This window comes from Gopherus flavomarginatus, chromosome 6, assembly GCF_025201925.1.
Source record: "Gopherus flavomarginatus isolate rGopFla2 chromosome 6, rGopFla2.mat.asm, whole genome shotgun sequence".
NCBI classification, from domain to species: domain Eukaryota; kingdom Metazoa; phylum Chordata; order Testudines; family Testudinidae; genus Gopherus; species Gopherus flavomarginatus.
Window position 1 is genome coordinate 118816087 of NC_066622.1, and position 26646 is coordinate 118842732.

A 26646-nucleotide genomic window follows, 5' to 3' on the forward strand; every position below is an offset into this window, starting at 1 on the left:
TACAGCGGACTCCTACTTATAGTCATAGTGCACTACAGCCATTGTTTACCTATTGTTGGAAAAATAGCTTAAATGACCAAATACAAAATGGAACAGAAAAAGTCACTATACAGTTTTCCTCACAAGGATTCAAAGAGGGAATTCTAGACAGATAAGCATATTACAATAAAAGCTGTGTTATCTAGCAGTTTACCAACTGGAAAGCTCTAGAAACCACCATTTCTGATCTCTCCCAATATAAATCTTCATTAGGGTTGCCAGGTGTCCAGTTTTCGACCAGACTGGCAGCTCCAGTCAGCATCATTCACCAAGCCATTAAAAGTCCGGTTGGTGCGGGGCCAACAGGCTCCCTACTTGGCTCTGTGTGGCTCCCCAGAAGCGGTGACATGACCCCGCTGCTCATAGGCAGAGAAATGGCCACGGGGGCTCTGTGTGCTGCCCCGACCCCACCGAGCACTGGCTCCGCAACTCCTGCAGGTGGAAGCAGTGTGCAAAGCTGCTTGGTGCACCTCTGCCTAGGAACTGCAGGGGCATGTCGACGCACCCCAAAACCCTTCCCATGCCCCAAGCCCTTTCCCCAAGTCCCCCTCCCACACCTAAACTCCCTCCCTCCGTTGGTAAGTATAACTCTTAGTTAACCGGAATTTTTGACTAAACCACCACCCCCCATTCACGAAACATGCCAAATAAAGTTTTTACTGTATCAAAAGCATTTTTAGGTGAGCCAACAGCCAGACCTGGAAGCATATCCTCTGTACTTTCATAATCCAGGGTCACGGTAGTTTGTAGTTTCATACACAATTAAAGTAACAAAGGCATCATTAACAAAGTGAGGAGCATTTCAAAATTACCTGCAGGTAATGTAAATGTTACGAGGTCAGTTAAAAAATAGCAAGCAAAATCTCCCTTTCGTTGATGAAGAGACGCAGCAATTTCACGTCGGATTTGTTCTGTAAGCTCTGGACACACCATTGCTGGAATGCACTTTGCCGCATGTTGTGATACCTGTAATATAAATAGACTTATTTCTCCTGATAGCTGTTTATATTTAATCAAACATAGTAAGAAGCATTAGGTTTTAGATAACATTTCATAGAAAACGTTTTGAGGAAAAGAGGGATAGAGTAGGTATTTAAAGTTGTTTATAAAAAAGGAATCTGGAATAAACACAACTCTGAGGGAAAAAGTGATCCCATCAAGACAGATGCAGGGTGGTCACCAATGAGTGTAAATATCAATCTCCAAATAAGTCAACAGCTATCATAAATGGAGTGAATGCAAATACCGTTTACTCATTACGAAGCTAACAGGTACTAAATTGACCACCACATAACAGCCTTGAATCGAGAAAAAATGAAACTGAACAGATGGCTGATGGGGTGGGGTGGAATCAGATAACAGAAGCAAACAAAATGATAGTTCATAAAATGGTGATCCAAACTAGAACCACTGAGGCCACATGGTGACAAAAGGGAAAAAGCCTGATGTTGTGGATGGGCACAGATTACAATTTAGCATCCTCATGTAAATTTCTTCTTTGTTTCCTTATATTACACGGAATTCTATACCCCACACTGAATACTTCCCATTTCTTACCTCCCACTTGCCAAAAGTCTAATAAGTGGGGAAATGACTCTTTACATGGACCACAAATATTCTGAAGGATTCTGGCCATCAATGGCAGGAAAAAAAGTCAAATATTAACATCATGTACACATCTGGACTACACAATGGAGATATGCATTTTAAAGGGGTCATTCTGACAAACGTAGGGAACAGCATTACTACTATTTGCTAGGGTTCATTTTCACAACTATTGCAGGTAAAAATTGCTACTGACAAAATCAAAAATACAGGATTTTTCAGTGAAGCTAACTTTGTTTTAAATCTATCCATCAAACCACTTACATACGCGCTCATCATTCAAATGTGCAGTTGCATGTATTAACTGCACAAAATTTCCCACTAGTCATTTCTTCTGCTGCTTTGTTCCTCACCCCCAGGCTTCAGATACATTATGTGCATCTCATCCCCCTTCTCCCACACACTAGCTTCCTTGGGAAAGTTAATCCCTCAACCCTGTGGTAAGAGTAATTTCTCATTAAATTGTCCTTTAAAAGTTGCGTGGATTCCTGATTCAGCTCTAAGCAGGAAGGGGAGTGAACTGAGGCTCTGTTGAATAATTCTTCCCCGAAAGGAGGTAGTTTTGAAAGTACACAAGGGTGCCTCTAGGTGAACTCCACGTATCATCTGACGCATCTGCTCTGTTTGTCCAGCCTAATTTTTAGGTCCAACTTGGACCGAAGAACAACTAACCAAGTGGAGCAAGTTGTTCTCCAATCCACCCATAACCCTTTCCACCAAACCAGAGTCACCCACAACACTGCTGCCCTCTGCCTGTCGAGTCATTTTTCCCCTTCCTGCCTGTGGAGTTGGCACAGTTGGAGCTGCATACCTGCTCCTGCTATGTGCCACCCCCTGCTGTGCTGTGTGCACTGTGGAGCAAAGGTTGCTGCAACTCCTCAGAAAACTCAGATACAGCAAGTGTTTGTAAGTCTTTTGCTCTAGTGGCAGTTCCTCTCCCCAGCCAAAAGCACAGGAGGCAGCAAAGTAGTTTACTTCCACTGCAATAAGGTCAGGAAGTATGATCAGACTGTTTATATCTTAAAGTTTCTTGTCAGATATGTGGATATGACAGTCTTGCTGTTTTAAGAGAACTACTGCTGAAAGAAGGGGGAAGTGGGGAGGCACAAAGATGCTACTCATGCATTTGTCTGTCTCCATTACCTAGCAAAGAAAGTCACACTGCAATGATTGCAAACTGTGGTAAGGTTATGTAAACATTTTATTTGATCTAAACAAGGGCCAAAGTAACTCACCTCTGTAAGCAAAATTGCTAGCATATTCTGCCTTTGAAAACGTATAGCCAGATGTACAAGTGTGTATCCCACATCAAAAGCAGAAGGGCGATTTAGCAGGCGTACTTCATCTGCTGTAAGCTGGCGTGCAATATCTCCTCCTGATGACTTAAATGCTTCAACAGCAGCTAAATCACCTTCTACAACTCCTGAAGATACACAAAGCACATTATCATTATTATCTAAAATGAAGTTATGATTCTGGATCAAACTACCCTATTTCACACTTTCTCTATGCCTATTGGACTCATCTTTAACAAAAGTAAAACTGCTCACACAGCTGTTTTGAAGTGAAGTGTTCTGCAGTCTTGCACTTATCTTACCCACCAGACCAGTTCCATGTTCCAGCAAGCATATGCTAGGACACCAAGTCAGAGTAGGAGCCTGTGATCCAAGTAAAGCTTGGTGTTGTGGACCATCAGATGACACACTTGGCTTAAATATAGTACATAGCCTTTACATCTGACTATGGATGATGAAAGTGGCCACTCATCATAAAATTCTATTTTGACAACTTTGCCTGCAGTTTATCTTAAAGTCTGTCAAAAATCAGTGTACTCTGTATATGCGAAAGTTTGTTTTGTCAAATCCTTTCAAACACAACTTTTTAAATCTTGCCATTTATCACAGAAAATACTCTTGTACAAAGAAAATGTGACATTCCATCCTAATATGCAAGGTAAGATGGAAGAAAAATTTAATGTGGAATTGTCTTTCTAATACTTGGGTCATAGATAATACTTACTGTAACTCCTTGATCAACTGTCATGTAAAGTATTTGTATAAAATATTTATTCTGTGCTTAAAGTACAATCTTTCTAAACAACAATATTCCCTTTTTAAACCGGTGGCACCTGTCAGTAACCAAGATGAAAAGAAATGCATTTGTCTGTTTCCATGTATACCAGTGGCGGCTGAGTCCCATACAGCTCTTTTACAGTTAAAGTGCAACTCACAGAGCCCCACACATCCCGTCCCTCCCCTCAATCTACTGCGCGAAGAGGGGGGGGAGCAGAACTTGGGGCTTCTGCCCTGAAGTAGGGATGTAAAAAGATTAACCTGCCTTAATCATTAACCCCCACTCAGGCTGTGCCAGCCTCACTGGCCCCATCCCTAGCCAGCCGGATCAGCCCCTTCATTGGTAAACCATTTAAATGGAATATTTAACCATTTAAATGGTTAACATCTTAAATGGCGTTTACATCCTTACCCTGCAGTGGGGTTAGGAGCTTCTGCCAGACAACTGGTAACCTGCTGAGTGTGTGTGTGGGGGGGGGGGGGGGTTTAAAAATTCAGGGCCCACCCTCAGCAGCCCCTCTCTGCGGCTCCCAGGTGCTAGTTCCGTGTGAAGAGGTAGTGGTAAACAGCTAGGAAGTGCAGGGAGGGGCCGCTTAAATTATTTACAATCTTTAAATAATGTCAGCACAACTCTGTGAATGAGCCTTACTTAACTGCTATTGCAAAGCCAGTAGGGACCGGTCATGCAGCAGCTTCTAAAAAGTGTCTTTGGAAGTGATAAATAAGATATGAATCACAGCAATTGCAGGCAAACATTGCTATGATTAAAGATATGGTCCAACTTTCATTTCAAACAACCCTTTTTCCATGTGTTCATATTATTTCTTTGGGCTGAAAATGTCTATGCTTAACGTTTTTAAAAACGCGACCTGCACAGGAGTTTAATTTGTTTTAAGTTAAGCTACTGCCTTTCCCCCCTCTCCCCTTCTACGATATATAAAAAGGTAACTTGACAGTTATAAAGTTCCAAAAACAAAACAAAAAACCCTAACTATCATGTACGGCAAGTCTGGCCTTCCCTGGTTTCAAAAGAAGACCTCTTTTGGGGCCTAGGTCCTGTTTATATTGAACTATCAAAACATTTCCCACTGATGTCAGCAACACTCAGAGCATTAGTACGGACACCTCACCAGCATATTTTTCAACAATCAACATAATGTTGAAAATTGTGTCAGCAGCCAATTAGCCAATAGGTTCTAACCTTAACACCTGGCCTACACACTAGTTTTGTACCAATTTAACTGTTTTGGTCTGGGGTGGGGTGGGGTGGGTGTTTAACCAAAATAATTAAAATGGGTACAAATTCTAGTGTCAACAGCTAAGTACACAAAGGTATCCAATATCAATAGATTTTCCTAAATGTATGAGAATAACTACATTGATATCATATCTTTATATCAGCAAAGCTGTGTCCACACTGGTGGGGGCTGAACTGCTTTAATTATAATGGCATGGTAAAAAACAAGATAATTTTGTGTATAAAGTTCTTAGAATGGGTTTGTGGGTTTTTTTGGTGTAGATTAATTTTTTCTCTTTTAAATAGGAAAAAGCTAAACTGAAAGAAAGCACTTTAAAATAAGAATGTAAACACAAATTTGAATTCCAACTAAATTGGATGAAAAACACTTTGTTAATCAGGTGTAAGACTGTGCATAGACAAGACCCTAGTTTAGGTAAGGACTTAAACTAAAAGCTTTCCAAGTTCAGGGTTTCTGTACTTATGCAGATGGCAATACCATGCTAAATAGGGCTGTGTTCTCATGTTTATACAGAGAAAATGCTTCATCTACTTAAGGAAGTTGCTGTGCCTCACCCTCTGAATAGGTGACAATTAGCTTAATTATTGCTTGAATTGCCTGAAGGGCTCCAAGTATATTTACATGACCGTTTTCAGCCCCACAGCTCAAACTCCATAAGCCCATATCAACTGAAACAAGCATTGAGACTCTTGCAGTTTAGACGAAGCCCAAAACTCCCTCCCTCCCTGGGTGTCTACATTCCCCACCCCCACTCTGAACTCCTTGCTCCACTCTCTTTACCAACACTGCACACCCCTTGGCTGCTCCTCAGATTTCTCTCCCCTTTCCCTGCCCACCCCATACCACTGGTTCCCAGTCTCTGCCCAGCCAGCCCTAATCTCTCCCCTACCTCAACTCTCACTCTCTCCCTAGCCCTAGGCTCCTTGTCTTAATCTTCTCAACCCACACATACACAGGTCTGGTTCCTTGTTCCCTCTTCATTCAAATCAGGTAGCTTCCTCCTTCACGCAGTTTGGGCATCAGCAGAGAAAGGCAAAGGATAGAAAGGCTCCCTGCTCAGTACGGTGCCCAGCACACAACAGCCCAGAGCAGCAACTGAGGAAAAGTCCTACTCAGTATCAGGTTGGAACAAGTCAGAGCAGTGGACTCTGGAGATTTTAGCTACAAAGACATAGCAAGTCTCTACTGACCACGTGCAAACTGCAGTTTTGCCAAAAGGTTTCAACCTAGCCAAATTTGAGTACATTTTCACCTAACAGCAAAAGGCATGTTTCCTGACACAAAAGCTGCCCTCTGCCAAATTTCCAAGTCCCTATTCCAAAGAAGGAGGGCACTAAAATTTCTCACAAAACAATTTTCCCCGAGCCTTGATCTAAGAAACAGCTGAAACACTTTGGCTGAAATTTTCCAAAAACAAATCAGCCGGAAGCAGGCAACCCAAAACTGGGAAAGTGTTGGGCAACCTTGTTTACAGGTAATGCCACCTGCCCTACCTATAAATCAAATGTGGGCAAACTACAGCCCATGGGCCACATCCGGCCTGCGGGAGCCTCCTGCCCAGCCCCTGAGCCCCTGGCCCAGGAGACTGGCCCCTCCCCGGCTGTTCCACCTCTCCCACAGCCTCAGCTCAATACGCCACCAGCACAATGCTCTGGGTGACAGGGCTGCGAGCTCTTGCCATGCCGTGACTCTGCAGCTGCGCTGCACGACCCAATGCTCTGTGCTGCGCTGTGACGTGGCTGGTTCCAGTTGGGTGGCATGGCTGCCTGTCCTGGTGCAGTAGGCGGTGCGGCTGTAGCGCTGCCAGCCACCAGTTGCTCCATGCAGCGCGGTAAGGGGGCAAGGAGCACTGGATGGGGGGGGGAGTCGGGGTGATTGTCAGGGGGCAGGGGTGGTGAGAAAGCAGGGAATGGGGGGTCAGTCAGGAAGGAGAGCAGGGATTAGATGGGAGTGGTGGAGGGCAGTCAGTGGCATGGGTCCCAAGGGGGCAATCAGGGAATTGGGGGGGGGTGGATGGGGCAGGAGTCCTGGGGGGGGAGCACATCAGGGGGAGAGAAGCAGGGGAGGGGGTCAGATGGGGGCGGGGACCAGGCCAAACCTGGCTGTTTGGGGAGGGATAGCCTTCCCTAAGTAACCCGCCACATAATTTCTGAAACCTGATGTGGATCTCAGGCTAAAAAGTTTGCCCGTCCCTGCTATAAATAGTGACAAGATGCTACATATTCACAGAGTTTAAGCTCAGAAGGGATCATAAGGTCCTCCAGTCAGACCTCCTGTATAGCACAGGCCATTAAAGTTAACCAGTGACCCTGTACAGAACCCAATAATTTTGTACGGCTAAATCATGACGTCTAGAAAGGCATCAATTCCCTTGGTAGCCTGTTCATCTCAATTATACCATCCTTACAAGACTATCCTTACAGACCTATGTATGCTCTACAATCACAAGTCTCTAATGACTTACAAGTCACAGAGAATATCTGTTATATAGGGCCCTACCAAATTCACAGTCCATTTTGGTCAATTTCACGGCCAGAGTTTTTTTAATTGGCCAATTTCACAATTTCAGATGTTTACATCTGAAATTTCATTGTGTTGTAACCATGGGAGACCCAACCCAAAATGGGACTGAGGGGGTCTCAAAGTTGTTGTAGGGGCAGTAGCAGAATTGCCACCTTCACTTCTGCAGCTGAAGGAGACAGAAGTGGAGGTGAGTCCAATAACCCCGGTGCTGCTAATAATTGCTAGTCACAACCAGTAGTGGATTAACACATGGGCCCTGGCCAATTTGAAAATGGGTGCCCCAAGCCCAGGCAGGGGTGGGGGGAGGGGGTGGAGCAGAAGCCCTGAGCCCAGTGTTTCAAGTCCAGGCAGGAGCCACTAGGCGGGGAGCAGAAGGAGGAGGGAAGATGTGGAAACCAGGCCCAGATCTCAGTGGTTTTATTATCTCAAAGGAGAGCTCTCTCCCATAGGCACAGAGACCCTTCATCAGCTGCGCCACTGCAGTGCTGTACGTATGGACAAACCCTCAATGTGTAAAACTACAACCAGCCAATCGGTCTTCCCAATGTTAAGAGAAAAGGGCAGGCTCTGCAACGCAGCAGGATCTCCTCCTTCCTCACAATTTCTCTCAGCACATCCAACAAGGTACATGTTTGCTGCATTTTGTCTGAAGGTTGCATGTTTTAAGAATGCTTGGATACATCTAATACCATTTGTAAAAATCGTAGCAGGGGGGAGAACAAACAGGGCAGCCTGTAACAGCCATAATAAACTCAGGGATGAAGCAAAACTAACCAGAGGAATATGCTGGCACACTAGGAATGAACTAACTGTCCTTTTAAGGATGTACTGCAAAATAAGATTTATTACAGATTAGTCTAAATATTTGTACGTGCACAAGAAATGTATTTAGTTGCTTGCATTTAAAACTTTAATATACCACTTCACTAAAATAGAAGGAAAATATGTATTTTATCATGGAGCAATCAACTGTAAACTACTCAATATGAGTGATAAGAATGTTGCTTACTAATTCTCAACTATAATGGAAAGTTGAGATCTCTATACCATAAGTGACAATTTGAATTAAGAGTCATGTTACAAAATACCAATATCTTAAAAGTATTCTAATTTGACTAGGTAATAAAATAATGAAAAAATACATTCTTTTATCAACATTTGTCTTATTATGATTATAAACCACTTGCAGGATTGAACTAGAGGTGCAAGTGACAGTAACCCAATATCCATGACTGGAAATCTGGCCTCATTTACTTACAAAGGGAGTAGGTGGTCTGCCAAGTTGGAACTATAAAGCAACATTAATTGATTCCCTTTAGAAAATACCAGAAAAGCAAACACTTTTATATCATTTATAAATATCGTGCACTAGTTTTACTGGAAAATAAAGAATACACTAATGGAAGAGCCTGATCATTTGACAACTTTGCAATTCGAATGAGAATTAAATGAATTAAAAGAAAGAGGCATCAAGTACAGAATCAAACTTGTTCTTCATCCTTGGATGGTAAGGTCAGATGAATATTTTGAACCCATACTACAGGCTACTGAATATTAGTTTTCTTAGATTATCCCTGCTTTAAACTTTTATCTATCAAGAAGCTTCATTAGAGTCGCAAATGTCTTAAAGAACCACACATCAAATGTGTTACTTACCTCACTGGACTATTTTTACTCCTGGGGGAATTCTGTGCACAGAAAATACATTCAGGCAGGAAGGCACTGCAATTACACCTTTCTTTCACCAGGGGCTGCTATGGCACCAAAAGAGAGGGCAGCTCACTCACTCAGCCACAGAGAGGTAGATGGATAGGCTGCCTTCCTCACAGCACCCTGTCTGCAGGGCCAGGTGAGAAGAGGCATGGGATATTGGTGGACAGACAGAGAAGAGCACATGGAGTTGCTGGGGGAGGGGGTCACAAGGCCTGGGGGAGGGACAGACTGGTGCGGGGCACAGGAGCTAGCAGCTGAATGTGAGTGGGAGTACATGGACAGATGGGGTGCAGCTACATATGGGGATAAGCGGTGGCTGAGTAGGGGCACAGGGATGGAGGGAGAGGCTATGAGTCAGCCAGGTTCTGCATAAGGGAGGCTCCCCAACTCTCTAACAATCCCTCTACCCCCAAAAAATCCCTGTTCCATACTTCTTCCACCCACATCCAACAACCCTCCAAGTTCACACCCAGGCTCCATCCCAGCAATTACTTTCTTCTTCCTCAACTCCTATGTTACCACCATCACCCGACCCCCCAACTCCTCAAAGCCTTTGCACTGCTTCTGAGGGGTGAGGGAAAATATGTTTCTGTATTGTAGTTTCAATTAATTTTTACTCAAAGCTTAGTATTAAAATGCCTAGTAAGGAATCTATTTGTCAAAAACATTTCCTGGATCTTTTTTGTTGTCTCTATTATTATAGACATACTTGCTGACATGTACTTTGAAATAAATTACCAAAATAATTGAAACTGGTTGATTATATTGTGTTACTTTAACAAATAAAATATGCAGAATTTTAAAATTTTGGGCAGAGAATTCCCCCAGGAGTATTTAATGACAATGTTAAACAACAGCCTGATCTCAAAATTAATTATAGCATTGAACAGTAGTATCTTAACATTTTTTCACAAATATTGGGTGTGATTATATGAAGTCAAATTAAGTTTTAAAAGTTCTTTCAGACTTTTATGATTGTAAGTGCAGTTGCAATGACAACCAAAAATCAGCAAAAGCAAAACTGCTGCCCCTTCCCAGGATATAGTCTTGAAGGTAGGATCACTGCATCAAGAACATGTGCCTCTGGAGTTTGTTGCCTCTGTATACAAACACAACATTCTCCATGTTGAGGTGCAAATCTTTTCAGGTCTACTGTAATTCTGAATGTTCGAGAGGCAACATGATCTAGAAGCTAGAGCAAGGCAGTGAAGTTGGGAGGACAGTGTTCTCTTTCAAACTGCCACAACCTGTGCGTCTCACATTTCCTCATCTATAAAATCAGTCATTACCATTTTCAAGCCCTGGGAGACCTTCAGACAGTGCAGTTGGTACACAGGATATTAAACATGATCAGCAAAAGGGGAAGAAAATGGGTTTCCCTCTTGCGCATTTAAATTCTGTTTGGAAATTTTATTTCATTGCCGTATTTCTGTATTTTTGGTTAAACCATGGTATAACTCAGAACCGTTGCACTAGTTTAAATACATTGATCGAGTTAAACTGGTGCAAACCTCTAAAATGGGAGCACTTAAATCCATTTAACTCAAATAAGTTTAACTTCATTAGTACGTATATTAGCTTGCATTGATAAGTTAAGCAAGGGTTAAACTAGTTTAAGTGCAATTATATTTGGGGGTTACACCAGTTTAACTAAATAGATTTTAAATTGATTTAAACAGATTCAACTTTCCTAATATATACACGCCCTTAATTAAATTTGTTCAGATACTTTCATACCACAGCGTCGACGAGTTAGAATGGAACTGAACTGCGAAAGAAGCAGAAGTGTGATATTTTATCAGTAATAGTTATCTGTGTCTTTAAGAAGTGGTTTTCTCTGGATGAAAAGCTTTATATTAGCATTTTTCATATGTTCTATATAATATGATTAAATCCAAAATACATAAAATGCAACTTTTTTTTAAATTGCAAAAGATATTAGTAACTATTGGCCTCCATATGAAGGTATTACCTTTTAAAGAAGTATCACAGGGGAAAATCCATGAAATCTTCATCATGATACCTGCAAAGTTCAGCACATGCTACTCACAATTGGCATTCTGGATTCCCCAGAAGCTTTAAAGCTTCATGTTTACTTAATGTATCTCAGAGTACATCTGATGTTTTGGTCACTCTGATCCTTTACTGATTAAATTACTTACTAAAACAAGGCACTTTCAAAATACATTCATATTTAAGTAATTCAAGAAACAAGCAAATTACTATTGCCTTATACAAAGTAGTGTATGTACAGGATATTCTGTAATTGTTTTTGCAGTTTTGCACCAGACAGCAATTTAGTTATTGCTATTCTGGAACAAACTTTTCAAGTATTTAATATTTCAGAATACAAGGAAAATACAAATACTGCAGAATATACCAGACGATATTTTTTCTATCTTTCAGACATCACAAAGGAAAAAAAAAACCTATTTCATTAATCTGACATCTACTAAGATGGCATTAAAAAGCTAACTAGACATCCACAGGGCAAACAAAGGATCTCTAACAATAACTCTGTACATGAAGGGCATGCAAGAAAAAAAAATCTTTTACCTGTTCCATTTGAGGAAGGAAAAGGGATGGTGAAAAGTAGTGACTATGGGGAAAAAAACATGGCCAGTATACATTTTAATGGCCACCATCATTTGAAAGAATAAGAGAGAGGAATCGACCTCCTTTCAAAAGAAGGACATAAAAGCTTTAAGTCTATGCATGGAACTCTTTACCCATCAAAGGAGAGCACTGTATCTTTTAACTGACTGAAATGCACATCCATGTACATAATAAGAACATTCATTTGCAGCCTAATAGATTACCATAATGGTGTTTCACAAATCAGTTCTTGAACAATGCCAAGTGCAATAAAGTCGCTCCATGACAAATCAAGGAATGGTATGGGACAAACATTGTTAGAGCTGGAATTTCAAAAGAAGTGTCCTACTCCAAAGTCATTGTAAATTTCAAGCATTTAACCTACTCCTATGCATAAGCCTCAAATTTCTGCTTCTGGGCAGTTACATCACAAAAATTAAACTCACAAGGTCAATAACTGGAGAAAAAGAACAGAGACATGAGAGCAGGGTTAACAGCATTGGGAGCATTATCCAGAATTTCCTTACGAAAGCACTAAAATACAAAACAAAATTGGTATCTGAATTTCTGAAGTCAGTTGGCTTTAAGACACTTTCAGAAATCTTGTTAATATTTACAACATGATATTCATGTTAACACAACATTTTTCAAGGTCAGTATTACGCATGCAGCTTCTTGGAACTACATATTTGTGTTATTTTTAACAACTGACTGAGCATCTTGTGCTGATACAAGCTCTACACTGTTTACAAAATATTTCCAAGCTACATCTGGTGATTCTACTGGTACATCTTGTAATAGTAAACAGAGCAGCAATTTTAAATACACAGGTAGAGCATTTTTCACACGATTGTGCGCACAAGTTGGTTCTTTGATTTCTCTTAGATAATAGATCTATATAAACAGATTCAGCAACTCTTCTGTATCAACTCCCATAAAGTCAGAAGAGCTCATGCAACTAGTCACACACAAAATGGCTCTACTTATCTCGAAGATAACTTGCCAAATTCTGTCAAGTTTGCAGATATGTCCCGATTCATCACCACTAAATGTTATTTCAGGAACTGTAACATTCAGTTCACTTAAGTGCAGTTGTGAAGTGAAATTATATTATTATTACAAAACTGCATGTTGAGAGCTTGTTAACCACAAACTTACAACGTGTATTTTACTTTCCATTCCTCTCCACATACTATCACAATATAACAAGAGACAGACAACTTACCCACACAAGCATTTAGAAATAGCCAATCAGTCTTTTTCATTCTATTTTTTATTTGCTTTAGTTTTTTGAAGTCAACTTCAAGTTCCTCCTTGCTGCCAACAGCTCCAGCCAACTCAATTCTTTGGAAGTCCATTTTCACTTCTGATTCACGTTTGCTTGTAGGAGGAGATCTTCTTTGGCTATTACCGCTACTGCAGCTTCCCCTCCATCGAGCTCTGTCTTGCTCATTTATGATGGAAGAAGCCTCTTCTGTGTCTGCCAGTTCTATTGCTTCAATGTTGTTAGGTCTGGGATGATCACATACCACACATTTCTTGGCCTTAGCCCAGTTTTCATATGTACATACAGAACAAGTCCAGTGCTGTACCCTCGTGTTCAGTTTATTTCTATCATTGTACTCTTCACAAGGATCAACAGAAAAGGGGACTGATCTTGAACCAGATCCTGAAGACTGAGGAGATTCTGTGGGGCTCCTGGTCCTACGCTGGGACAAGCACTGAGTACATCTTATCGCTCTTGGCCAGTTCAAGTACGTGCACATGTGGCATGACCATTTATTTGCACTTTCCATACTGTAAGAAGATTTAACCCTTGGTCTTGCACTAGAATCTGGACATATCAAAGGGCTGCTTCCTCCTTCAATGCTTGTAGGATCCCAATCTCTACCGACTTCACTTGAACCACTTTTGAATGGATCTTCTGTAATAATTGTTCCACTAGGCCTCTGAGCACGACACATGGTACACTTAATTGCAGATGGCCAATTTTCATATGTACAATACTCACAAGCCCATTTAATTCCACGTTCTGTCATTGTGCACTTCTTGAAGTAAGTTGTGTTGGGCAGAAAGCTATAAATAATTAGAAAATATTATTAGAACATAATGGCTGCATACTATACCATAAGTTATATCAAAAGGGTAGCGTACTTTTAGGCAAACATCCTGATTAATGCTTAAGCAACTTTTTTTTTTTTTTTTTTTTTTTTTTTTTTTAAATGCAGGAATAGGGTTTCCCAAGAGGAAATGAAAATGGGCTTCAGATTTTAGGCTCTCCTTCAATTTAAGCTGAAAACTTCACAAACAGATTCCAAAGATGGAATACTGTTTACTGCTTAATAGTCTTCTGAAGGTTTTACAGACTTGACATCTTTACCTAGCTCCTCTTCCACAGTACGAAGAGAACACTGGAATGATAAAGGTATGGGGAAGGAACGGGGGGAAGAGTAGGGAAATGGAACACAAAGGCTGACAATAGCTAGAAGAATCAGACAAGATAAGTCAGTATGAGTACAGCAGTATAGAAAAGGTAGCATTTAATTGTCCAAAGTCCCTCATTTCAAGGGTTAAGTATGTTGATAGGTAAAGCTAGACTTGTGTGGGTTTGCTTTACTCCGTTGCACCAGACAGGTAGATAGTTTTGTTAAGATGGCATACACTAAACAGCGTGTTGAGTATGGTTTAAGAGTATACATAAGGTGTTCAAGCCTATTTGTTTAACATTGTTCAGGTCAATAGCTGCTATTAGAAAAATCAGAAAAATGCCAGTGCAGAAACTATGTTCGTTGGCAGGCCTTTTAAAGATATGTACTCCAATCCTGATTTCCATATTACAATGATTTAAAAAAAATAAATTACTTTCTCTAATGAAGAGAAGATTCTGTCTCCATGCTGGTGCAGACCTTGCCCTCCTCAAACTGCAAAATGGGATGGATGACACTATGTGACAACTATCCCTGTAAACAAAATGAAGACAGTTTCAATTAAGGCCTCACACTGGACTTGAGCAACCAGAAAAGTAGTGCTTTGTATGCCACTCCCATTCTAATCCCTGGCTTCTGTTTAAACTCAGTCATGACCTACTCTAAGCCTAATGCATACTTAGCACCTCTAAAATAAGTTTGCCACTGATCAATTTTTGGGAAGAACCAGCCACAGTGCACCATACAACCATTTAACTGTTCAACTTTCATTAACAGTAACTGAAGTAGCAGAGCTAAATTCACACAAACTTTGAACTTGTATCACTACGTCTATCAATGTCTCTACTTCAAGTAAGAACTCAACTAAGTCGAAGTCTAATATTAAGCCATTTTGATTTTACAATCTGAGAGAAAACTGCATTCATTTCCATTCCCTGTATTGGTTTTACTTCATGAATTGCAAGTTATGCACTGTTTTCAAGAGTATATCCTCCTCAATACAAACTCAGTACGTCAGTTCAACTGTTAGTTTTCATATTTCCATGATACTGCTATTTTCCTGTACAGCTGATGGGGAAAAAAAGTTAGTGGAATCTCAGAGTTACGAACTGACCAGTCAACCCCACACCCCATTTGGAACTGGAAGTACACAGTCAGGCAGCAGAGACAAAAATGCAAATACTACACAGTACAGAACTGTGTTAAGCATAAACCACAAAAAAGGGGAGGGGGAGTTTAAAAAAATTGACAAGATAAAGGAAACTCTCTGCTTGTTTCATTTCATTGAGAGTTAAAAGCAGCATTTTCTTCTGCATAGTATGTTTCAAAACTGCATTATGTTGTAAACTTTTGAAAGAACCACCACAACATTTTGTTCAGAGTTACAATCAACCTCCATTCCCGAGCTGTTTGTAATTCTAAAGTTCTACTGTACACGTTGGCTTTTAACTCAAATGCACCTCACACCCATGTAGACTCAAAGGGTCTCACAATGTTAGTTTATGTCTCTTCTATATTTAGAAGTCAAAATTATGCAGGTGCTAGATTTCTCACTGAAACACCTTCAAAACATTTTTGTGCCACAGTTATCAGCCACAGAGTTACAGATCAAAAACTGTTTGAATGGATTATAGACAGTCAATCTAGTACAGTGTGAAGGTAAAGCTTGTTAGCACTCTCTGGTTCCAGCACAGTGCCCCTCCCTGACCAGCTTCTGACTGCAATAAAACAGTGACATACCTCTTTGGTAGTTGTCCTTTGAGAGGTGATGCACATATCAGTTCCACTTTAGGTATGTTCACGTGCCAGTCAACCGAAGTGGAGAATTTTTCCACATAATGAAACCCATCACAGCAGCACTGTGCCCCCTGCACACTCATGTTGCTAGCCAACAGCATGAAGGGGTAGAGCAACCCCCAAGTCCCTTCACACTGGAGACCAGTATTGGATGTGACTGATGAAGAAGGGAAGGAGGGTGGGTCATGGAAGGAACATGCGCCACATATCTCAAAGAACAACAGGTATGCAACTTTTTTTTCCTTCAAGTGCTTGCACTCACCCATTCCACTTTAGGCAACTCATAAGCAGTGCCAGAGCCTACCTAAACAAGGACTGCAATACTACTTTCCCAAATCTAGCATAGTCTCTTAAGGCCTGGGAGAAAGCATAATGACGGTGAAAGTATGAACCGATCAAGTCATAGCCTTCCAAGTGTCATGCCCTTTAAAAAAAAAAAAAAAAAAAAAAGAGCAGCAGCCAATGATGCTTGTGATATTGCTGTGTGCGCTAAAACTCTGAGGCAGTGGAACACTAGAATATCATAGCACAGACAAATACAAGAGGAGATCCAGAAAGAGATCCTCTGCAAAGTGACAGGTTGCCCTTCACCCTGCCAGCAAAAGAGGCAAAATTGCAGAGAGATGTTCAACTCTTTAGTCTCATTCAGGAAAAAGGCTAACACCCTAGAGAACATCCGAAGTATGACATTTTCCTCAGCTCTGTGACAATGAGGCTTCAGAAAAGAGATTGGTAAATATACAGTCTGACTGAGATAAAAAAAATCTATGCCACTTTGGTAAGCAATATGGGGTGTCAATGCAAACAAACTCTCTCTTTATAAGACACCTTGTAAAAGAGGATCACCCATCGAAGCCTGAAGCTCTACTACCCTCCCAACTAAAGTGATAGCTACCAGGAATATTACCTTTATTGAGAAAAAAATAAAAAACCCAGACATAGGTTCAAAAATGGGCTCCATTAAAAAATGGGCTCCATTAAAATCAAAATAACCAAACTCAGACCGCAGGATGGTGCGGTGTATCAAATAGGTCGGAAGAACCCATCCATACCTTTCATGAACCTAACAGTCTCGTGGTCCGGGGGGTGGGGGGAAAAATCTTCCCAGCACACGTGGAAGCAATGTGAAGATATTTGCCAGATGAACTCTCAGTGAACTTGCAAAGTCCTTGGTCTTTTAGGTGAAGGAAGTATACACTGAATGGGAGCCTGTGAAGGGAACATATCTTTCTGCTGGAACCACACTGGGAATCTCTTCTATCAGCCATTTCCTGGGGTAGGTATAGAAGATTTCCAGCTCAAACAGACAGCTTCCTGGGGAATTAACCACAGAGCATCTATGCAGTCATGTGCATTCTGAGAGGGCTGGAATCGTCGTGGTCCTGCAAAACTACATCCAAGACCTGAGGGAGCATTACAGGATCCTGGATTGAAAGGCTCAACAGATCTGAGAACCAATCCTGACAAGGCCAGGATGGCACTATAAAAATTATTATGCACAATCCTGTCTAAACTTGCTCAAAACTCTCAGCACCATAGGGATGGGGGAGGGAAGCATATAAAAAAGTTTCCCCTTCCAGAACAGTAGCCGCCTGGGTTAGACTCAAACTCTCAGAACTGGAAGGGACCTCGAGAGGTCATCGAGTCCAGTCCCCTGCACTCAAGGCAGGACTAAGTATTATCTAGACCATCCCTGACAGGTGTTTGTCCAACCTGCTCTTAAAAATCCCCAATGATGGAGATTCCACAGCCTCCCTAGGCAATTTTATTCTATTGCTTAACTACCCTCACAGTTAGGAAGATTTTCCTAAATGTTCAGCCTAAACCTCTCTTGCTGCAATTTAAGCCCATTGCTTCTTGTCCTACTCTCAGAGGTTAAGAACAACAATTTTTCTCCCTCTTCCTTCTAACAACCTTTTATGTACTTAAAACTGTCATGGCCCCTCAATCTTCTCTTCTCCAGACTAAAACCCATTTTTTTTCAATCTTCTCTCATAGGTCATGTTTTCTAGACCTTTAATCATTTTTGTTGCTCTTCTCTGAACTCTCTACAATTTGTCCATATCTTTCCTGAAATGTGGCACCCAGAACTGGACACAATACTCCAGTTGAGCCTAATCAGCGCAGAGTAGAGCAGAAGAATTACTTCTCATATCTTGCTTATAATACTCCTGCTAATACATCCCAGAATGAGGTTTGGTTTTTTGCAATAGTGTTACACTGTTCACTCATATTTAGCTTGCGAGCCACTATGACCCCAGATCGCTTTCCGCAATACTTCTTCCTAGTCAGTCATTTCCCATTTTGTGTGTGTGCAAAGTTGTGACCTATTCTTGAACAGAACTGATGACATTTCCTCTTCTGTCAGGCTGAGGGATGACTTATGGTCTCTGCTGAATGATCTGCAGAAAAATGGTACGCTAGACAATTCTGAGATCTAGGAAAGCAGGACGCTTTTAGCATTATCTCATTCCTGATGTAGATGTAGGAAGACCAGAGGCTCTTTCCCTCTTAGGAAAGGGAGTCTGAGTTCCTTCCTGCTTGTTTAGATAAAACACTGCAATTGTGTTGTCTGTGGGCACCTGTACTGAACAACCTTTGACGTGGGGAAGAAATTTTACAGGCCAGGTGAACAGCTCAAAGCTCCAAAAACCCTGGTGTGCAGAAATCCTATGCTGACCAGAGACCCTGAGTCTCAAAGTTCTCTACATGAGCTTCCTTAACCAAGAAATGAATCACCCACAACTAGGGTAATGGAGGGCACAATTTGGGCAAAAGAAACCCCACTGCATACACTGGCAGGGTCCATCCACCAGTCCAGGGACATCAAGACACTTCTTGGTACGAGTCAGCTTCTCCAACAGATGACAAGAGGGACAGTAGACAGATTTCAACCATTTCTGCATGGTTCTGAGGTGAAGTCTAGCATGAGGAGTCACATATGTACACACTGCATGTGACCTACAAGCTTCAGACTATTGCTAACTGTCATATGAGGACGTGCCTTTAAGTCTTCACATGGGTCGAGTATCTCCTGAAGCCTGGCTTGAGATAAATACTGTCTCACTTAGGTCAAATTGAGAACTACTCCTCTGAATCTGATTCTCTGTACAGGTAGAACAGGTTTCTCCTTGTTGATCCTCTTTCATTTGGGACTGCTGAACTGAATCTTCTCAGTGGCCACTAGTACTTGTTGTCTGGACCAATCTCAAACCAGGCACTCATCCAGATGTGTACACCTGGACAGCTATCCTTCAGAGATGTGCTGCAATCACTGCCATCCTCTTTGTGAAAACTCAAAGGACTGAAGACCAAAGAGGAGGAGTGTAAACTTATAATGAATGTCTCCTACAACCAACTGTAAGAATCTACTGTGACTCTACTGAATGACCACATGGAAGCAAGCATCCTTTAAATCAAGGACAACGAAGCAATCGTAGTCTATAGATAGAATAATATGTGCTAGGATAACCATATGAAACTTAACTTATGTACTTGTTGAGCTTCTGTAGGTCTAAAAATAGGTCTGAGGCCTTCCTTGGACTTATTTTCTCAACCAAAATAGGAACAGAATCCTTTTCCCTGATGAGGAGACACTTCCTCTATGGACCTTAACTGTAACAGTGACTGAACATCTTGAATTAGTACAGTCTCAGGAGTCCCTGAAAAGGGATAGGAGAAGGACGTGAAGGAGAGATAGAAGTCACCTGCAGAGTATATCCCAGTTCCACCATGATTAGAACCAACTGATCAGATGTAATGTGGATCTAAGCACTTACTTAGGACTTGGGACAACCTACTGCCAAAAGGCACGAGAAGTCAAAATGAGGGGTTCGCTGACCTTAACCAAGGAGTTGATAGTCTGTAGCATCTAAGCTGTCTGTTTGGAGTTAGCAGAAGATGAAGAGTTGCTGGTCGTCTTCTGTGAGTCTTATGGCCTTTCCTCAATTGATGGGGCTAACAGGGTAACACTGATATCAATCCTGGATTTGAAGATGGAACGGCTTTCTCTGTGGGCCTGCAGTATAAAGGCCAAAGACTTAGGATTGCCCGAAAATTTTCTAGAGAATGAAGTTCTTCATCTCTCTTCTCTAAAATAGGTTTAGTTGTTCAAAGGCACCTGTGGTGATGCCCCCCCTCCCCGAGCTGCGTTCCCTCCCCCTCCTCCCCCAAGCACCCGCTGCAGTACCCCATGGCCATCACCCAAGGTTTTTCCCTCCCCCTCCACCCCAAATTTTAATCAGGGATATATAGTAAAACAAGTCATGGACAGGTCACAGGCTGTGAATTTGTGTTTACTGCCGTGACTTTTACTAAAAATACCCATGACTAAAATGTAGCCTTACTGATAAGTGTTCTGTATTCCTTCTCAGCCTGGCAACATGTCAAGGAATTTTAGCACCAAGGCCCTATTGGCGTAATCATAACAAGCAAAGAGTCTGGTAGTTAGCAATTTTCAACTGTACTCCTGATAATGAATAAAACTTCCTTTCAAACAAATCCCATTTCTTTGTGTTTTTGTCTTTGGGAGTAGATTTAGAGTGTCCTTGTCTTGCATTTACATTAACCATGGCCACCACCAACAATCCTGCAGTTGGGTTTGAATAAAAGTACCCATGACCCTGAGAGGGAATTTGCTCTTTTTCTCAGGCCTCTTGGCAGTGGGTGTCAGGAAGGAGAGTTTGCCAAAGGATTTTGGTATGCTCCAAGACAACATTATTAATAGGTAAAGCCACTCTAGAAGGTCCTATAGTATGCTAAATAACCTTTAACTTGTGAGAATTGCCCTGGACCAGTTCTACTTGAATTCCCAGAGAGATGGCTACCTTTATCATAAGTTCCTGGTATGTTTTGTTATATCAGGAATCAGAAAGGATGACTCAGATAGCAGCCTCACCTGGTGATCAGGAGGAACTATGGAAGGGCTGCACTATAATGTCTGTTCTGTTTTCTGCTTTATTTCTGCACCAGAAGGATCAGACACTGAGAGAAACATCTTCTTACTAGGTACCTGACTCAGTACCAAGTTTGGCACAGGGCAAAGTATGGTGTCTTGATGGTGATCAAATGCTACACAGTCTAGCCAATGAGAATCTGGAGTCTGGAGGAACACACAGTGGACTCCCAAAGGGCCATTGTTAAAATTGGTACGATACCAGGGCCCAACCCACAGACATCCTGTCCCTGGACAATTCTACAAAAATCACAATACTGAGATCTTGACTTATGAGAGGAAGAATGAGAACAGGCTCTTGATCCTGTGTGACATGATACTATGCTTTAAGATCCAATTTCTAATTCTGAAGAGTAGTTTGAAGGGCAAGGCGGTGCAGTACTGGAACCCGGACCAATGAGATGCGGTCAGTACCAGAGGAAACATCAGCGGCTTTCCCACAGAAGGTATCATACACCTGCTCTGCTTCACTTTTGAGCTTCTAGAGTCCAATGGCACTCATGCACACACCCAGAATCTGACAGCACCAAAAAAAGCAGGTGCCACAGAAGGAGGCGGTACTAGGGCTTGTGAAATGGGGTGAGCATCGGAACTTCCTCCTGTATCAGTGGGGAATCCAGGACTGAGAGGCAAAGAAGGTCCCTGGCCACTGCGTAAGCTTCAGGTGTCACAGGTACCAAAAGCATAGGTGTAATACAGACAAAGTCAATGCAGAATGTCCCTAGCAATGGAGTTGTTTTCAAACAAGGTGCCAGAGTCAAAGACTATATTGCTCGAGGACGAATGAAACACTGCAGAGTGCCTATGTGGAGCACTCACAGATTTCCTCCTATGAGTCTCCACTGAGGACCTGGTTTTTGAAGAGGAAGAGGGATGCTTCTGACTTATGGTGGATTATGCAGTACAAGAGGAGAACATCTTCTCTTTGGTTCCCTCTGAGGGGAATCCACCACATTCAGCAGTGCACTTTGAGATGGAGTCCAAGGCCTCATATACAAAGTTCCTGAGTGGAGCACAGCTGCTACCGTCAGGTTACACCACAGTCAAACTTCCCAAACCATCTTAGTCTTAAATCTCCCTCAGCTCTGTGGCTGCTGTGGTGGGGGAAAGACAACTTCACTCCCCTCCTTCCCAGCCCCAGCTCGGGGGCTGCTGCAGTGGGGGGAGAGAGGGCATATCCACTGCATTAAAAAGGTAAGACTACTGATATTAAAATAAGAGTTGCTTTTATTTGTAGAAAAACAAATTACTTTCTTTTAATATATTGCTTTTATCCAAAGCACTTTACAATAGTTAGCTAAAGGTACAAACATTTAGAAAGATCAAGTGATCTGCCAAAACCCTCAGCAATTTTCAAGTGGTCCACGAAAAAAAAAGGTTTGAAAACCACTGCTTTAAACAACTGAGGGCTGCTGACTTACAGAACGACTACATCAGAAGAGCACTAAAATCCCAGATATTTAGGCATGCCCCAGTACTGAGCTTAAAGCCAAGAGAAAAATATACATAAAAACAAAGATTCCAAAAAAAATACCACTATCACAATGAGTAACTAAACATGTACAGAAAGAGAAGAAGAGAATGGAAGTGTGACAAGCGCACACACGCCGACTATTGATCACTGCAGTGAAAAGGAATGAGGGGGATCAAGTGGCTCTGGCCCTTTATACCCTGGGCTGGGAGCACAAGCAGTGTAATATTCCTAATATAATATCTGGTTACATGCTCTAATGGTGTGTATGACATTAAACATGCATATGAATGAACACGCAAAGTGTCAGCTTTCTGAAAGACAATCTGGAAATGTTTTTCTGCACCTTGTGTATACTTCTCTTGCAGAAGGAATGCCAGGACAATGAAACAAGTTCAAATGTACCTATTGTTTGTGTACACAGGAAAGCTTATTAAAGTGGCATAAAGAAATCAAAGAAATATGAGGCAAAGTATGAACTCCTCTGACAGTCTGCATCAAACAGCATATTTTCTTCAAGTCTTTAATTATTCACATTCATGGGAAAATCTCGATTTACACAAACTTTTCATTTTGCTCAAACAAGCAGTCTTCAATTTTTTGTTTCAAAGTTCATTATAAACTGAGGAATGTACCTGAAAACAAAATATCAATGGCTATTCCAATTCCAGATCTTTTTACAACTGCCATATCTGATCCACTGCTGGTGGCAGCCATCTCGCTGAAAAAATGCTGCAGTTTGATGGCATTGTTATTCAAGAGCTCACTACAAGACTGAGCCAGTTACCATTCTGCTTTTATAATGGTTGTACATTATACTTGGACTTTATATGTAAACACTTTTTTTAAAAGTTTCTTTTGATACAATTAAGATTAAAGCAGATTTGGAACTTTTGCATGAGCGCAAGGGAAGACTAAACCTGTTCCCTGATGCTAAAAGTTAGCTTATCAAAAAAATCTTTAAATATTAAATAAACTTGTGTTCAGAAAATTATTATTAAGATTTTACAAAAAAAATAGGAGAGCAGCTGACTTGGTTTTATATTTGGCTTCTTCAGAACTGGCATCTTCCATGACTTCACTTTCAGCAAGACGGCTGCCACTACTACTATGTAGAGTATGGTCACAAAATTCAGAAGAGGTTTACTTACAGTGAAAAACAACTAATTTTTCACACAACAAGTAGTTTGCCTTAATGATACAGCTTGAAAAATTCCTCAGCAATGTTCTGTTTTCATGCCAAAAACAACTCTGTAATCAAATGCAGGATCCAAGTTATCTGATACGTGTACACTGGCGTTGCTCCTGCATTCATCTGCCTCACCTATGACCAACCATTTTCTGAAGGAAAGGGAATACAGCCTGGAAAGCAGAGCAGCAAGGGAAGAACGGCGGATATTATATTTACAATAACCTATAACACTTATGAATTATTCCACACAAGTGGCAAACCCCCTAGAAAACAGTGTCCTCGCTTGATAATTACTTAATAGTAACTGCACAGTATTGTTGCATGAAGTGTATAAATTCATTTGTATTACAGGTGATATTCTTTTCCACAACTGTCCTTCCAAAAAAATAAAATTTGACAAACTTCCAACAATCTGAAATAATTACATGATATTTTCCAATCCCTTTACGTAACTATTAGTCTATTACCAATAACAACCCCTTTTATATTTACTGGCCATTAGCCTATTTTTGGGAAGGTACAGCAAATGAATACCTATAACCTAAATTTAAAGTTCTCATATGTTGAATAGACGTTAAATTTTTTTAAAAAGCCATGAACATTAACATTTCTGACAAGAAAATAAATTCTAAGCTAAAGGTGGTTTCCAGTTAAAGCAACTCATGTTTCAAAAACAGTCACATCACAGGACACTTACAGGTCTGAATTCAGATCATTTTAGATGTTCCTTGGTACCGTGAAAATTAAATCCGCTCTAAAAGAGCTGCAATATAAATTAGAACCCAATATTGTATCTTGGAAACACAAAGCACTGATCTGAACATGTTTCCTCGCATCACATATAGCCATACCATACTATTCTACAGCTTTGCCAGCTGGCCCCATTCTGAAGCTAGCATGTGTGAAGTCCACACAAATCCTGGTCAATGAAAGAGTCAAGCCCAGGATTCTTGTAAATTGCAATATCCTGCTAGCAGGAATGACTAGAGGATAGTATAGTTGTACAAAAGCATGCAAAACAAAACAACTGGCTAATCTTTTTCGTTTACAAGCTTTCTGAGAAACCCCTTCACGTTGTTTAACGGTTTAATTTTTCTCTGAAACTTGTCAATATTGCATGTGTCCAAGAAGCCTTACTAAATGCTGAGCTACTAATGTTTAATATACTATTCTGACCACCACAACAATTTGCTGTTTATCGCCATGAATCAAATGCTATACTTAACTTTTTATAATTAAAATTCTTCATGTTGGTTATTCTTCCAACACAGCAATTTGACGACTGTTTTCTCTTCGCTTCCTCTCCACCTTTAGAGTTAGTGTTCTTTTTTTATATTTTTCTGTGCCCACACTCGCTCTGCTGTAGTGCCAAATAAGCGTTAGCCAAAAAGGATAACTCAGCATGAACCTCAGCAGGGCAGTAAATTAAAATAAAGTAACTATATGCAAACCTTCAGATTTCACAGGAACTAGCAGCTCCATTGGCTATGCAAATAAGTTACCACACTTCTAGCATACTGATCGTGTCAATGCGATAATCTCATCACATCAGCATTGAATCCCTAAAACAGCAGCAACTTTATATTATAATAAAGAAAGGCGGGATTATTGCTGAGCCACAATCTAGAAGGATTTCCTAGATTAATATGAATACACTGAAACAAGAGATTTAGCAAATTAGTGTAGTTCATTTGTTTGTTTTAAAACAGAACATCTTATTTAGAATAAACTGCAAAAAAAGTATTAAATGTTGCTTTTCCTAAATAAACTAACCGTTAAAGTGTATATCTTCAGTGACTGTTAGGCCTATATGTTTGAAAAAAATATCCTTTCCTTAGCTGTTCTAAGCAAAAAAAACTATGGCTGTCAATTTGCAGTTAACACCTGCAATTAACTGAATACAAAAATTTTAACATGTTAATTGCATACCTCTGGCTGTAGAGGGAAGCATCAGCACTCCCTGTTGGTGTAGAGGCCCGTGACTCCCACCGGGCTGGAGGGGGGGGGAAGGGGGGCATAATATTTTTTTTAGTCCAAATGCGGTCACCAGCGCAAAAAGTTTGAGAAACACTGCCACAGAGAACAGGAGCCCGGCAAGCTCAGCATCCCTGTACCAGCCTCACCTCCCCTGCTGCATGTTGAGGTCCTAAGGTAAAATCCACCCTTCCTTGCAAACAAGGGCTCACTCAGCTGAAGGGAGTTATAATAATAATTATTATTATACATTTGAAAGTTGAACTTGCAATCTCTATCTTGAACCACAGTGCTCATATGAGGTGAACTGAAATACTATTTCTTTTATCTTTTTTACAATGTAAATATTTGTAATAAAAAATAAGTGAGCACTGTACAGTTTGTATTGTTTGTAATTGAAATCAATATATTTGAATATAGAAAATATCCAAAAATATTTAAATAAATGGCATTCTATTATTAACAGTGCGATTAATTGTGATACTTATTTAAAATCACTTGACAAGTCCTACAAAAACGTTCATAGTGCAACAAGTCATCTGTCAACATTTCTCTTCAGCAACACAAGTTTATAGCGCTGTTTTACTGTCCTTTATTACAGTAAAACTTGGCAATTTCACACTAGCAAGTGAGACAACCACTTCAGAGTGACGAATATTAACTAATAAGTAAGCAATCCAACACCCTTCCCTTCTCTAAACTATTGTCCAATATCTTGAGCAGATTTGTCTCACTTATCAAAGGGCTGGATCCTTCTTCACTGAAGTCAATGGGTGTAGGTCCTTAGATTATTAATAAATAAGGCTGAAAATTAGGGCTGTCAGTTAACTCATGCGATTAACTGAAAAAAATTAATCACAATTAATCAGTTTTAATTCCACTGTTAAACAATAGAATAGAATTAAATATTTTGGATGTTTTTCTACATTTTCAAATATATTGATTTCTATTGCAACACAGAATACAAAGTGTACTCTGCTCACTTTATATTATTACAGATATGTGCACTGTAAAAATGATAAATAG

General features: G+C 40.7%; 1 protein-coding gene across 5 annotated transcripts in view; it reads right to left on the reverse strand.

The window, feature by feature from the left end:
- ZRANB1 (zinc finger RANBP2-type containing 1) overlaps window positions 1-26646 on the reverse strand; it is a 76154-nt gene that overhangs the window by 29603 nt on the left and 19905 nt on the right. For 3 of the 5 annotated variants that reach the window (XR_007775145.1, XM_050959405.1, XM_050959408.1), the window contains exons 2-5: window positions 13032-13882; window positions 11184-11234; window positions 2880-3067; window positions 852-1005 (exon numbers count right to left, since the gene is read on the reverse strand). Coding sequence is in view for 4 of the 5 variants with exons in the window: in XM_050959405.1 (XP_050815362.1) it covers window positions 852-1005; window positions 2880-3067; window positions 11184-11234; window positions 13032-13845 (1207 nt within the window). In the remaining variant the exon portion in view is untranslated. Of the gene's footprint in view, window positions 1-851; window positions 1006-2879; window positions 3068-11183; window positions 11235-13031; window positions 13883-14668; window positions 14767-26646 lie in introns of all 5 variants that reach the window. The other 2 variants (XM_050959406.1, XM_050959407.1) reach the window with 2 other exon arrangements.